The 15,174-nt window shown below is 43.6% G+C and overlaps 1 protein-coding gene across 1 annotated transcript in view; it reads left to right on the top strand.

The window, feature by feature from the left end:
• The window catches only part of T265_13022 (hypothetical protein), a gene marked incomplete at both ends in the record, with an annotated part of 29,620 nt that extends 14,683 nt beyond the window's left edge, over positions 1-14,937 (top strand). The window contains 5 exon segments of the mRNA XM_009166814.1: positions 2,649-3,118; positions 8,662-8,732; positions 14,021-14,191; positions 14,197-14,273; positions 14,757-14,937. Coding sequence (XP_009165078.1) covers positions 2,649-3,118; positions 8,662-8,732; positions 14,021-14,191; positions 14,197-14,273; positions 14,757-14,937 — 970 coding nt within the window.
• Between the last annotated feature and the right edge of the window lie 237 nt (positions 14,938-15,174).

The raw sequence follows: 15,174 nt of genomic DNA, 5'->3' as shown, positions 1-15,174 counted from the left end.
GGAATACTGATGTCGGTTAACTCATTTAGGCTAGTTTCGGTGGTGGATTGGTGCATGAATTGCTAAGAGAAGGTTGAATCAAACAGTCTTCCGATCATACGGTAGAGCTAATTAAAATGGCCATTTGTGTGTATGCAACAGCACACCGACTGAAGCTTCCGATTATCATTTATCAGTCGTTCGCCCCACAACTTCACGGCAGTCGTCCTCGATGGATAACAATATGAATTGGACAAAATAGTCCTGATTTGCAAAGGTCTTCGTTCTTAATCCACTTCATATTGGTGGTCTTTCCGGTAGCCATTCACACAGACCGTTTTATCGCTTGCATGCCTAACTGATGAGATTCTAGGATTTGTCATTCTACTTCGTCCTTCCACTTGGTGTGCGTTCATCCAGAGATGAGATCAGGTTTAACCAAGAAAAATGTGGACAGGTCCTAGGAGGAAACTACTCACTAGGTTGATGAAGACTAATCAGCAGTCCAGGATCGGCTTCGCCTTCCTTGGGGTTCATCAGTTAAACCGAGCCTTCGAGTTTCCGTCAGCCTCGTGTTCTACTTGAATCTAAATTGTACAGAACTAGCTAAATACACGTGTTTGTACACCAGTCCGGTTTCAGCGGAAGAACCAGCTGAATCCTAACAGAGCCTCTCTTTCATGGGCAATCTTATGATTAGTTTCCTTCCTTTCAGTACTAACTGAAAGACGGGTGGCCTTGTGTGGTAGACTTAGTTGAAGAAAAACATCACGAACGAAATGTTTGGCCGGAATTCAGCTGAATCTCGCAGTGAAACTAAATTGGCCTGTAGATGGGAGTGTTTGATGAAGATCCTTAGTGAAAGTGCTCCTTGGTGCCATGCCGTCAAACCTAAGCTTCGGCTAGAGGATAAATTGACCAAAATGTCAACTGACCACCAACTGCAAGCAATTTTGCATAAATCCTTCCAACAGCAACCGCAGGACTAACAGTTCCGCTTCATAACGAAATTAGATTTCATTCTGTCTGCGGAGTCTTTTGCCGGATTATCGGCAGATATCCTTTGATCGTGGCTCTTTACTGCTATTTACTTTACTGCTTTACTGCTATTTCATCACAAATGAGTTATCTTTCAATTGGCTTGAACCTTCACTGTCTAACATTTGATAAAATCGCTCGTAGAATAACATTTCTGTGGGTACCGAGTTCGGAGACCGAGCGGAACCCAGAAGATTATATCGCTCATTATTTCCAAATTCCTCCATGAGATTAGTAGTTTGATATTACATTATTCTTCACCCTTCTTTGAAATATTTCCGTTTCTTCACTCGCTGTAACAAGATGCTGTTTCTTTCAATGGATGATCTTATGCTGCACACCGATATACCCGAAATGACTTAACTTGAAATAAGACGGGGAACATGACTTCAAGACGAGTCCACCTGAGGGTTTGATCTATCAAGGTTTGCAGTAAGACATGTGAGAAATCTTCTTGCACAAACTAGGTATCAGTTGTATTTCATCATCACATTCCCCAAGGAAACTACGCGTTAGTTAGCCGAAAGCTTTTCGGCAGCGCAGAATAGGTTTCGTCCTTCTCGTGGCGGATTAGGTAGATACAGTCCCCTAGCCTATGTCAATTCCACTTTCTAATTGAGCATTAAACTATACCCAGTTGGCGAAACGCATTCGTCAACATATCAACACCATTGTGCCCTTAAGTGTGAACTATAAATCGCTCTTGATTCATGGTGTTGAGATCTGGCAATATTCAATGGAGATTTTGTCCTATCAGTGAAGTCAGTCAATGCTGAAAAGCCGAAAAGCACTGTACAGAGGTTTCGTTGAGAATCATTGAGAATCACCAACAGTGCGCATCTCACGAAACTCTGAGTTTTGAAAGCGCAACCTTCCAGCCAGTGGTTCAACACAACCATTTCTTCATTAGTGTTTGCTCAATGGTGTGACTAGCCCTCGTTTAGACAGGACATGACGTCACTATCCTTAAGCAACAGAAACCAGATCACGTGCTCTAGAATTGAACGACTCCTCAAATGATGACTTTTCAAAAGGAAGCTTCACACATCCAGTGAAATTTCCCTTCCTCTGACCTGCTTAGCGATTCATGGTGACGTGAGCTGGTTTGGCACGTTTTCGATTATTTACCATAATAATGATTTTCACTTTTCATGCATCACCATCAATAATACACAGTTGTGCTTCGTTCACCCCATACCAAGCATGTGAGACTTAAAATTCCTTCTGTGGATTCTTGAACTAGGTAGGTTGACGAATATCAGAATTTCATCCTAAAAATGTGCACTAATGGCCTCATTTGGCAACCTGTCATAATGTGTCACCTCCAGCAGTGCTAATGCTGTAGGAAACGACCTGCTAGGTATCGCTGAAAGTATGTGAGTTCATGAGTTTTAAGATCAGCTGGTAGATCTATTCCTGAAAAATATCATGAGAATGCGGTCATCACACCCTGAAAGGTGAGGTTGAATCTGTGGACAAATGACGTGATGTATTGTGTTTCATGATCTCACACTTTCGGTGCATGCGTTTGATGGGGCCAACAGCCACTTGGTTGTTTCTTTTTTTACAGCTTACCACCAGCGTTCCTGATCATTGTGTCCTGTTATGTGTTAAATTTACTTTTTATTCAGGACCCTTAATAACACAGCAACCCATCGTCTGGTGGTTGAGGCCTGTGACAATGGAAGTGGGACGACCCGACGCTGCACACTATCTCCTAACATCCGTATCACAGTCTTTGATGGAACGGAAGGGCAGAATAATGGAGATTTGGGCCTCTACCAGGGACGATCATTGCAATCTGGTCCAGCTGACATGATCCCCTTTGACTTGGACACGTTTGCCGCCCGTTCTGCTGCAGCTGCTCAGTCTGGCAGACGGAATGAAGTAATCGTTGTCTGTTTAGTGGTCATCTTCAGTTGTCTTTTGTTGGCCACGATTTTCTTGGTTGCATGTATTCTGCATCGGCGCGGATCACGCCCTTGGCTACTTGGACGATCTACAAATGTGGATGGACGTATTTTAGCAAAGGACGTGAGTAGCACACCAAAACCAAATCATGCCAACTTAAAGTCCAACGGTGATCCTTGGATCGACGACGGTGAGTTTTTGTGGTGTCATTCAATATTTTCTTGGATTTCAGTGCTTTTTGGAAAAACCTTCTAGATTCTTCTAAATTTTTCCGAGCACTATTAAGTTAATTTTTGAGTGTAGTGAATGAAAGATATGCTCATTGAAAATTCACTCATACCAGATGCAGTAAAGTGCGAAATCACAAGGACTCATAGACTTTCAGCAATCTTGCCTTGGTAAATTATATGCCAATGGCCCGATTGTGCGTGATTGTGCTCGTCACGTGTAGGCGTGTCTTTAAAGAGTCCACTACAGTTCTACAGGGTTAGGAACCTAAAAGTGAGCGTCATTTTAGACACAACCTAATGCTCCAAGGTTACTGAAGACTGTTCGACACCCCATGGCCTGTTTCGCTTATCTTCAAGTTAATCAGGTAGTCGCAGTCTCTTAGTTTACGTCAACGTCATGTTGTACTTGAACCTATTCACCAAATACTCTCATTTGTACATTAATCTGGCCTTGACGGGAGATTCACCAGCTGACCGGAGATACCAGCTGAACCCCTCGTTTGTGATAATATTCTACTGAATACATCGCCCCAGGCCGCCTTATGTTTCAGTTGGCATGATATTCGATACATCTTTGTACATTGTCTAAACGTAACACACTATTTATAAGGTTGCTGAAAGCTCTTCTGCAGCCTTTCCTGAGGGATATTCACCTGGATTCAGGTGAGTCTTCTATTAAAACGAAACTGATGTGAAAATGAAGTATTTGGCGAATTAGCGTTACTCTGTTTCTTTATTATTGCCTACGGAGCGTATGTGTAAACTGAAAGACCAGCCGACCTACGTTTAATGCGGCAGTTCTCGTTTTTCTGCCTGTCGGTAGTAGCTTGATACGCCGCAGTGAATTTCCACCTCATCTTTGTATGAATTTGCCCGAGTACCATGCTATGTGATTTCAGACGATCGGACCGTCAGATTATCAGTCAGCTCATTGTTCCTGTGCTAGGCACATCGATTAGACAAGCCACAGCAACTAGTGGGCACATGATACCGCAATGCCCTGATTGACGTCGTTTGTCTTGTTTGTTTCTTTGTGCGTGTGGGTGTGTGGCGCGGACTTGACACTCTATTTTGAAGCCTGTGCATGGGGTTTCCGAAGTTCCCATGTCCTTGTACAAAAGTGGTGCCAAGAGGCCATAGGTTTTATTCACAGACAACCTTATTTGTCGGCAGAGAAACGGTCAAACGGCAGACGGTAACCAGACCAGAATTGTGCTAAACAAACACGAAACTGCTCTGCCGCCTTCGCGCGAGCGGATTGACGAGTTACACTGTCCACATTGCCCGCAACAATGGACCGAGTGGGCAATCACATCTTACCTGTGAGGCATAAACATCGGCTAGAAAATGACTTTGCGTTCCACCTCCCGGCGCTTTTTAGTCGACCCTAGGCACAATGGAGCTAGGTGATGCGCCCATCAAGTTTGATGACGCAAAAACTAATTGGCAGAATGCATTCTTGTAAACTTTCGCTGCCTGTTTACTTTGGCTGAACCTAACTTTTCTCCAGTTGAAAAAGACATAATGTCCATGTGGTTGTCAGCATTTTTCTCCGGGTATCCATTCAGAAACTCCCGTAGGTGGGAGCCGCCTGAATCTTCTGCATATTTACCGCTAAGGATGGTTCAGTGGGAAAGAGCAGACGGACCAGCGGGGTTGAGATGCACTTCACTAAAGACATAGATATCAGAAGAAGATTATAGAACATGACAAATTGTGTACAATGTGTAAACAGCAAAAGCAGTGATTAACGACGTAAATATCTTCTATTCATTCCACTTTTCACAGTCAGAGACTTTTCTTCTGAAGTTCGTTGGTGTGAGGAAAAACATCCCAGTTAGTCTTCACTTTGTCATTGATTTTTTAGTTTCAAAATTCCAGACGACCACTAATTTTTATTCCCGGAAATCCTGGTTCAAAGCCAGTGTGCACAGAATCTAAGTGTCATTTCAGTTCAGTTGATCAGCTATAAACTACGAATACGTTGGTTCCAGCTGCCGCAGTTTTGTTCATCAAAAAGTGGGACAGCAGGAGAGGTGTGGCCAGGTTTTAGAGACACTAACATTTACACTTATTTGTGGATGAATTGTCTGGGGAAACGAGGGACTAGGCAATTATACAATGAAGGTGTTAGCTTCGAAATATTGTCAGTGCTCAATTGAGCTATGTCTGCCAGTCTCACTAACCATTGATGAGTTCGGTCCGGGAGTCCTCACTCTGAAAAACGGCACTTTTTAACAGGATAATTTTTGACCACGTGAAGAATACTTGGAACCGATTGGATAGTCATCGTTTTCGATGGATTTATTGCTGGGTGACGTTTCGCTTTTGACACAAAAGCTTCGTCAGGCCAAGTGACTAGGTTTCGATGTTGATCAAGATTTAAGGCGGAAGAAGAACCAATCAGAACCAATTAAGCTGAATCTCTCTTGGATGTTGACCGAGGGATTTTAGTGTGTCAGACTGGTTGAACGAGTGTTGGGTCGGTAGAAAGCAGAAGAATAACAAACGCTGGTCAAAGACTCAGCGACGGCGGTACATGCCTTAGACACGGGACATAGAATAGATCTGCAGAATGTGGAAGTTTTAGGACGGGGGCTGCGATTCACACCACAGCGGCTGATAGCCGATGCGGTGGAAATTACTAAGCATCACAGCGTGAGTAGAATCGAGGGTGTGAAACTGGCGAGCGTATGGAAAGCGGTCATAGATAAGCCGAGTTGACACGTGACGGTGTGGCTGTCAGTCCACGTAGGATCATTAGAAAAAATTGGGGGGGTGGGGGTGGAAATCCTAACCCGACCAAAGGTCACAGCATCCCTCTTACACAACTATCTTAGCACTAGCTCATCCACACAGACGGACCGAAAGTTCAAACGACGTTCAAGAGGGACCATCAAATGTACCCTAGGCTGGACCCAAACACGTGGGTTTCTCCACCGACCCAACACTTGTTCATCCACTCACACTAAAATCCCTCGGTCGGCACCCAACAGAGATTTAGCTTGACTCAGCTGATTGGTTCTCCTCCCACCTTAAATCTCGACCAACCTCGGAACCTAGTCACTTGGCCTGACGAAGCTTTTGTGTCAAAAGCGAAACGTTGCCCAGCAATAAATCTATCAAATGTTACCAAACTTTTTCGAAAACGATAATTTTTGATTAGTGTCAGGTCGTTACCACTTTATAGCTGGTCGACCTCTTGATCGTTTCCACTCAGAATAAAGACGGGCGAAACAAGCTCTGAATGGCACATGGGCCTCCAACATGCAAAGTTAAATTTTAGCTAGCTTAACCTGTGAAGTCTGAGTAGCACATCCATTGGGGAAGAGTTTCTTCCACCTAAGGCCATCTGGTGCACCTTAGCAATGGTAAACCGAGGTTCCCACCAGACCTAACCCAACAAATGTTGTGGAGACACCGACGGTCCAACACTGACAGATTTCGTGTGTCTTCTGCTTGTAGGGGCCACCTTTCTAATCCAAATAGCAGCATGAATCTCACTGCCACAGTGTATACCCTATCTATTGCTTACAAACGAATGTCACACAAACCCCATAGGTGGTATAGTTTGGCGCATGCTATTCTCACCTTTTTTCATTCGAGAAGATGTCTTGTCTCAAGCCTATCCACCGGCACGTATACAAATGTCTAGGCCAATTAATTTATCCGCCACGTCGCTTAACTAGTCATCAGACACGAGTTTCGGGCTAAATCGAAGTGCAAGACGCATACCAAAGAGTCTGGTAGACTATATATGACGCCTTACAACCCCCAACGTGTGTGAGTGCACACACCAGGAACAATGCGTTAATGAAGGAGGCAGGGAAGTTTCAAGAGCACGTCCATAAAAAAATTGGAAAGTAACGGTGACAGAAGACAGCCTTAACTTTCACAAAAGGGACGAAATGGACTGAGGCAAAAGCTTGCTGTGTACTTGTATGCACCCACAGGAGTTTACATAAAATATAAGAATTTACAGTGTAAACATTTGATCATCAGGTACCGCCATGGTTTCTGATAGAGTCAGTAACCATTGTGCGACGTTTAACAAATAGTGCTTTCGAGCACCTGTTCGACTGCGAGGATTTGGTAGGCATATCTTCAACCAGGACAAAACCGAGCTCGATCCTCACAGATTCTTCCTTACCGGCAAGCGGTCGATCCGCGCAGAAGGCACCTTGGGTTTTATGTCTACCAGGCTGATACCACGATGACTTTCGCATGATATTCTTGCCTCCTCACAGATGATGTGCTCTTTTCTATCGATATTCTATTTTCGTTCCAAATCTCCTTTACAAGGATCTCCATACCCTTGAAAAGTGCTGAGTTCACACCATCCTGTCAAGGTGTATCTCGCGCTGGATTTCTGTTGCTGCTGACGAACCAATAGCCATGTTTGCTGGATTCTTCTAGGGACTCCTTTGAAGGAGGGTTGTTGAATTGTCCTTTGGAGTGTTCAGCCTATCACCCGATACGACATTTCTGCGTTTGAATTGCTATTTTATCATTTTTGCAAGCTGATTCCCTGAAACACTCCTCCTGTAAGCTAGCTGACCGAATCAGCTGAAGTTGGGCATGACTTCGTCCTTCAGAGAAAGTCTTACACCTCCTGGGCTTTTGCAATCCATCAGCGTCCACCATCATTCTTGAGTCTGTGTTGAGGGCTCTGAGTGTGACATCACGACATCCAGGCCCTCGCAGGGTCTTTCAGGCCAAAATAAGATCTGCTTATCTTGAGTGCTCAGTTTGATCGATACTGGTGCAGTATTTCCTTTCCAACTTATTAGTGCTCACCGGCAACAAACTGGTCGAGGCTGAAACTGGTTACTCCAAGCAACCTATAAGCCTGATCTTCCATTCCCAGAGACTCAGCTTTATTCTGATCATCATTCACTAGTATAATCATTGTGCAAGGTGGACTTTGAGAGTCACACCTTGCAATCTCCCAGTGCCAGTACGATAGGGGAGTTGAAATAACGGCTAGCGTTTACCTTCAAATGCTAAGAAGTGCATTGGAGTTTTCCTATTAGCATCTTCCAAAAATGGGCACAGAACACTGGAATATGTGGTACTTTGGGGCACAATTGGGCTTTACGAGTTAAAACCTGGGAAACTTCACTCAATGTATAGAACATAAGTTTGTCCAGGAATTTAGTAGAGCCATCGGAGGAGTTTGTTTCACAGGGATCAAACAATCACTGACTGTACGATTCTCGTCTTGCCAATAGGAACACAGTAAAATCTCACAAATTTACCAGTCCATCTGGAAGAAATTCACCAGTCTTAGCTTACCTCATGAAGCTGCAAAGTTTTGTTGTTATACTATTGAAGATTCCGGCGAGGAATTGCTCAAAGGAATTTAAGAATTTGGAAAACTTGCAAAATTACTCATTGGATGCCTGTTTGAATGTGTGCTGTTGGGATTCATCTCACAATAACAAAATCTTATAATAATCTGCGTTTTCAACCTTATCCTTCTGACTTTTCCTCACTCGTGTAGGACTGCAAAATGAGGAAACTGAAATGGTTTTGGATCCGAAACTGGATAACTGCAAGGCTGTGTCTTACGGAGTGAGTTTCCGGGCTCTCTGAGCATGGTGCAAATATACTCGCGTATAAAACAGATTACTTTTGAAAAGTTTAGAGAACCGTTTTTCATCTATGTTGATACTCACTTTAAGTTTGTGGCTCATGGGTTGTAACCTAAAACCAAAGACAGGGGAAATGAATACTGACCAGTCAAGATGCAAGTGTTTTCTAGACGGCGCGCCTAACTTGCACATACCAGTTTTGTTCAACCGCGTATAAGCCAGACCTCACAAAATGCTTGCTACTTGTTTATTTCAGGATAGCCCCTTGAGCCACATTGCTTCAGAATATTCGTCAAAGCCAAGAACACTTTAAAAATTTCCTAGGTTAGACTTCTACGAGAAACCAAAATTCCACGCAGTTTTTTGCATAACACCAACACTCCGATAAGTTTCACATTGTAACCTTGATGAATTTACTTCTACTGTCTGGCTACGGCGATGGGCAAATTCTGATTAATTTCACCCTTGCCATCTAGACTGAGACATGGGAGTGTAGGATATTTAAACTCGACAAATATTATTGGTAAATCACTGTAATTAGTATAGGTGGTAGAGTCAAGAATGGCGCTTTCCGGAGTGCCTTGGGCTGGTTTTCAAAATAGCAATCGTTAATCTTAGGTTCCCGGGTCTACGTACATACTGAGACAGAGTGGAACTGGTAGCAGGTTGATGGAGAATTTCAAGAAAATCGAAACGAGTAAGAGCATTTCGACAGGCATGAAACTCACTAACTTAACCGACTGCCACCTATTCGGACAGTCATCTGTCCTCTATCGAAATAGTTAATATGATGAGGGTCAGTGATCCGATCTCAAATGGCTCACTAGATGAGACCCGATAAGAACGAAACCGCGTGTTAAGATGATTATTTGGGAGCCGATCAAAACTTACTAATGCCCATACATTAGCCCATGTGAACCCCAAAGCAGCCTTCGCATTGCATTTTCATACTTGAGGTTAAAACAAACAATGGATTTGTTACAAGCTTTTCTTTAATATTCCACTCACGAAAAGAGTGGTCTAAGAAGTTGTTAGTATGGTACACTGTTTTTAATTTGTGAGCTGAGAGGGATGATGGGGTCGTTCATTTTGAAGGTTGATAACAGTTCCCTGAAGAAGCAGAGAAGGAGGCAGGTACGTTCTTGTGTTTTTGCCAAGAACTTTGCCAACACGCCCACAGTTAAACTTTGTTTGCACGTTTTTTTTGTGAATTGACAATGCCAGTAAATTTATTGTTGAATAGCCTAGGGCGGTTGTATATCACTGTTTGGCTCACAAAGGCCGCATCTTCTTTCCTTTGTTATCTTCTCTCATATGAGTCCAGCTACTCAGGACTGTGAATAGCTTCAAGACAAAAGTATATCGTGATTTGCCTTTAGACACAAAGAACATACTGATGCCTGTAATCAGCAGAGTTTCGTTCCTATTCGGTTGAAGGTTACCAGGCTGAAGATAAATTGGCCAAACTTCCAATTGGTCTAATTTTTGCAAAGAAAACCGTCTTTTTGAAAAAGTCCATCAGAAACACTTAAATTTTTACATCAGTACCGCATTAGGTATGGCAATATCACGAACCCTACTCGGTGCATCGTCTCTGAGGGCAGAATCCTCCCGTGAACGGACGGTTGTGTTAAAATCACTCGCCAGGAGGTCATAACTTTGAACCTGCCTATCAGATCTTCGTGAAATGCGCGAAACAACTTCACAGTGATTCGCGGGTTGTGGACATAGACTGGCGAAATGACAGGAACAAATTCAAATCGAAATTCATCAAATCCTCTCACACTACTACCAACCTATGAGGGGAAGATGAATTCCACAAGATGAGTGGAAGTCAGATGGAAGGAGTCAGTCAGTGTGCGGTTTCTGTCTATCTCTATCCTACCTAAATGAGAGCTAATCACTCTGCTCTTCAGCCGTTTGTAGCATTCAACCACCAACCAGGTTTAAAACTTTGGGTTTCGTGAGATGTGGAATGCTGAAAATTCCCACACAAACCAGCCCTGAATGTATGCATGAAAATACTTGAAGCGAACGACTTGATCACCAGTCATTGCCCGTTCAACACTCACTCTGTACCTTTGCCACTGCTCCCGTTCCCGCATTAATTTGTTGAATCATAATCATGGGCTATCCAGTATGATGGTCCTCTTCATAGGAATGTACCGCATAAGGCTGTCTAGTGTTTCAGTTGTTAGGATATTCCTATTGTCAGAGTATTCGATCATAAGGACCACCATAAACGAATGATTCAGCTGAGTTTCCTGTTATTATTATTAGGCGAATTCCGACATTTTGGCTTCAAATGGCAAAAGTGATAGGCAGAAACTTGGGGAGAGGTGCCTGCCTAATAGGTCCTAACAAGGGCAAAGCAGCTCGTGGGCTAAGAGTTTCCCGCAAGCTTATCAATAGTGTGCCACGTCCAGTTTCTACTCTCGCGTGCTTTACGTTCACAAGTGAACGGAGTAAAAGAGCTGGTAACGTATCGCGTATAGACTTTCCGCCAATCCCAGTAAGAATTTAACCGGTTGTGAGTGCATATATGACGCATCTTGAATTTCCTTTCAAGCCAGTGTGTTGATTTGAAACTGAGAGGCATCAAATATAGGGAAGATTCGAACCCGAAACTACTTGTATTCCCTGATTACTTAATAGGTAACCATTTGGCAGGGTCCTTTGTGATATGAAAAAAATAGACAACCGCAAGTGAGTGGTTCTTGTAGAATGGAGAAAGCTGTATTTGGGGTTACTTTACGATGGATACCTGCCCAACAGACACAAAAGATTGCTCTAGATTATCCACCACTTTGATTTACTGCTTCTTTGCATCAAAACAAGTTATTGCTCATGGTTTCCTGCTGTCCAGCTTGTCTGAAAACTGGAGGGAGAGATGAATGAGAACAAACCACACTGTGAGCTTCGCAAACACAATGCAGGTAATAATATGAAACAAATTAGTGTTGTTGCAACCATTGTGCGTCGCTAGTCAGAAGAATGTTTCCCACTGTCTAGGTTTTCTATGTTAGACAAACAAATGCAAAGGTTGCGTAAATATACGCTGTTTGATCCAATCCCCATTTGATAGCAATAGCATTGTTTTTGGTCCATCACCTAGCAACATTGGCAAACACGTCAGACCATATACGGAGTGATAAGTTTTGGGCTGGAAGCTCTTTGTTTAGACGTTCGAACTATTGTTATTTTCGATTAAACAACGATGGGAATCGCTCCACTTTGCACTCCCCCCTATGCGTCATCGATGAGCTAGTGTGTCTGGTGCACGCAACGGAATGTTTTGACCACAACTTCCATCTGGGAATGCTCCGGAAAATGTCGGTGGAAAACTGCGACAACGTAGGTAGCCAAAAAAACTTTTTAGCAGGCTGGCCAGGAAAACGCGCCCATCGTCTCCGGCTTTCTGCGTTTTAGTTCTGACCTACATTCTTGATTATTGTGCGGTTATTTCGGTGTATGTGTGCGCGTTGTCAATTCGGTTGTGTGCACCCATACGATTAGGGCACGCGCACACAAACAGTACCGGGTAATTTACAACATGCATTAGCTGCGGTTGGGTGCGCCTTGCGAACAACGATTGTGAATCAGATAAGAATCTCAAATGGGAGCAGCCTGCAACCTACAGACATTAGGTATTGCGTTGTGTGGGGGAGAGGCGATGGCGGGAAGCATTTAGCACCGATGAAGATGTCGATGGCGAAGCTGGAATCCCGGTCAGATAGATTGGAGGACAGACGAAGGAATGAATAAAACCCGCCCTTTTGTCGAACATTTGACGAGTCCACATGCCAAACCGTCTGGGTTACAATTGACGTCGCCCAAAACCTGGTGAATCACTGTGACTGCGCGCGTGAACGCAGGCACGTACATCTTTGCACGTCTGTGTATGTGCTTTTTCAGCATGGAGCAGGTGCACAGGCAACGGGTCAGGCACTTCAACCAAGGCCTTACTGCCATCTTATCTTTGCACGTCTGTGTATGTGCTTTTTCAGCATGGAGCAGGTGCACAGGCAACGGGTCAGGCACTTCAACCAAGGCCTCCTGGAAAGAAACAGTTACATTTATTTATACAATGTTTCGGGAGAATTTCGGATAGATTATGAACAAAAGTAGATTACAAACGTCTTTTGGGGAGGATGCCTGAGGTGGGAAATATGACTTGGTGACCCCCAAGATCATTTGGGATTTCTGTTGATGCAGAGAACTTTTTTGGATTCAATTAAACGATAATAGCAATCACTAATTTTGCCAACACTTATCAGGAATAGAATATAATTTAATCAAACTGTGGTCACCGGCGAAGTGAAGAGGCACAATGAGATCAGGCGTCTCGACAAGTACATTCATTTGCATACCAACTGCATTTTCACGGTAGATTTGAATCGCACATGGATCTCATGTTTATTATATTCTTCAACTGAATACGCTACACAAAGCCCGCCTCATGTTTCAGTTGGTACGCTATTCGAGACATCGCAGGATACTTTCACAAAGGAAACTACACACAGGGTTGCTGAAAACTCTTCAACAGCCCACGACTGACTTCACTCATCTTGGGGTTCATGAAGTAGGAGCAGCCCCCGGGGTTTCTGTTGCCAACCTCTAACTCAATGACTCGGGACTCGGGAAAGTCCACTGGCTATCGATCAGGTGAATGTTGATCGGTTCGCCGAGATTGCCAATGATTATTTACCAATGGAGGTAACGTGGACGCGGTTAAAACCGGCTAAATGATCACACATGCTTTGGTGAAGTTCGCTGAGGTTCAAACGGTTATTTTATTCCAGTCCGCTAACTTTTAGTGCAGCGCTGCTCCATCCTATGTTTTCAGTCCTATGATGTTTCGCAAGCGCATTGATTTATCAGAACTGAAGACCCGCGAACCACTTATTTGTCAATCGGGTTCATTCAAGCAGCTTTGGCCTTAAGGATCGTCCTGATCACTCTCGCGGTCTTTCCGAATTTTTCATGGTTTTACCTAGCGAACCGTATAAGTTAAGCTGCACCTAATTCAGCTTACTCTACGAACGCATTTCAAAGGTTAACTTTCAGTTGCAGGAGCCTCAAAGTATACGGATTTCTCTTCAAAACTTTAAAATGCACCTTACTGAAGCCGAGTTGTTTAACCGGGCTTCGTCAGATTGTTTTTGAAACCCCCACAGCAAATTTTCCTCCTGAAAATTCAGATGTCAGGTGCCATGCTGAGTTGAATTCAGCTTACTTAAGTTTACCTCAATCCTCCATTTCTTCCAGGTTGGCTGTTCTGGGAATGAACCAAAGTATCTTGCCCGTGACACAATGTTCCCTGGTGTTGCTTACCCCGTTCACACATATATTCCTGCAGGAGTAAAGCTTACACCCGGATCGCAAAACTTTTTCTACCCTACGCACTTTGATCCCACCACTCTGGTACATACTTCTCCAGTTAGGAGGATTGCAATGAACAGCCCAGTTACCTTGGACGTTCAAGGACACAAACTGACACGCCATCCTCAACCGATGGCAGGTAAGCAACAAACAGCATCGTTTCATTTCGTCGTATAGTTTTCGGTTTGTTCAACATTAGTTCCAGATGATCTGCTGAAACGGTCTAAAGGTCACATCTGCATTCTCAGGGTAGCTAACGTTGTACACAGGTAGCAGTTCAGGGCTTTCTGATGTTAGTATGTCTTTGGAAATAACAAAACGGAACATTTTCCCGATCGGAAGAACTATTACTTCCTTGAAAATACCCGCGCACTAATTGAATAAATAAATGGCTCTTGTACAACTTATTACATAACGGTATGAACTTGTAATTACGTGAAATATCTCGGAAGCAAAAAAAGAGTCGTGGAAAAAACATTGTCTAGCAATTAGATCTCCGAAAATTCCGCCGTACCCAGGCAGTTCTTAATCGTGGTGAATGCGATTGTTCATCAAGATAGGTATGTGCTAACGTTCACCAGTCTTCTTCAACTAAACTTTGTTCAGCCTGGCCTCAAATCAGGGTGAATGTGACAAAACTCACCACTCACAAGGTCACTGAAAACACTCTGACACTTTCTTTATGTTCAGCAGATGGAGGCGGTCCCCGAGTTTTCGTCAATCTTCTATTTTGCTTAAACCGAAAATGGGCACCGCTAGCGAAATGCGCTCATTTGAAAACTAATTTGGGGAGACTGAACTAAATCTCAGTCGAAACCCCCGTTTATGATATTCTCCAGTTAAATATGCTGTACGAGGCCGTTTCTCGTTGTATTCCGTCAAATTGGTGAAGTCGCTGTACTTTTTCTCCAGTTAATTGTTCAGGCGGAGTACAAATTTGTAGGGATGTCGGAAACTTTAACCACGAGGATGAAACACACCAGGTGTTTTTGAGTAGTTTTCACCAGGAAAATGAACAGCGATTTCCGGAACGTCATGGC

Source organism: Opisthorchis viverrini, assembly GCF_000715545.1.
Source record: "Opisthorchis viverrini unplaced genomic scaffold opera_v5_32, whole genome shotgun sequence".
NCBI lineage: Eukaryota > Metazoa > Platyhelminthes > Trematoda > Opisthorchiida > Opisthorchiidae > Opisthorchis > Opisthorchis viverrini.
Note: the sequence above shows the minus strand (reverse complement) of the source record. Positions and strands in the feature narration are given on the sequence as shown.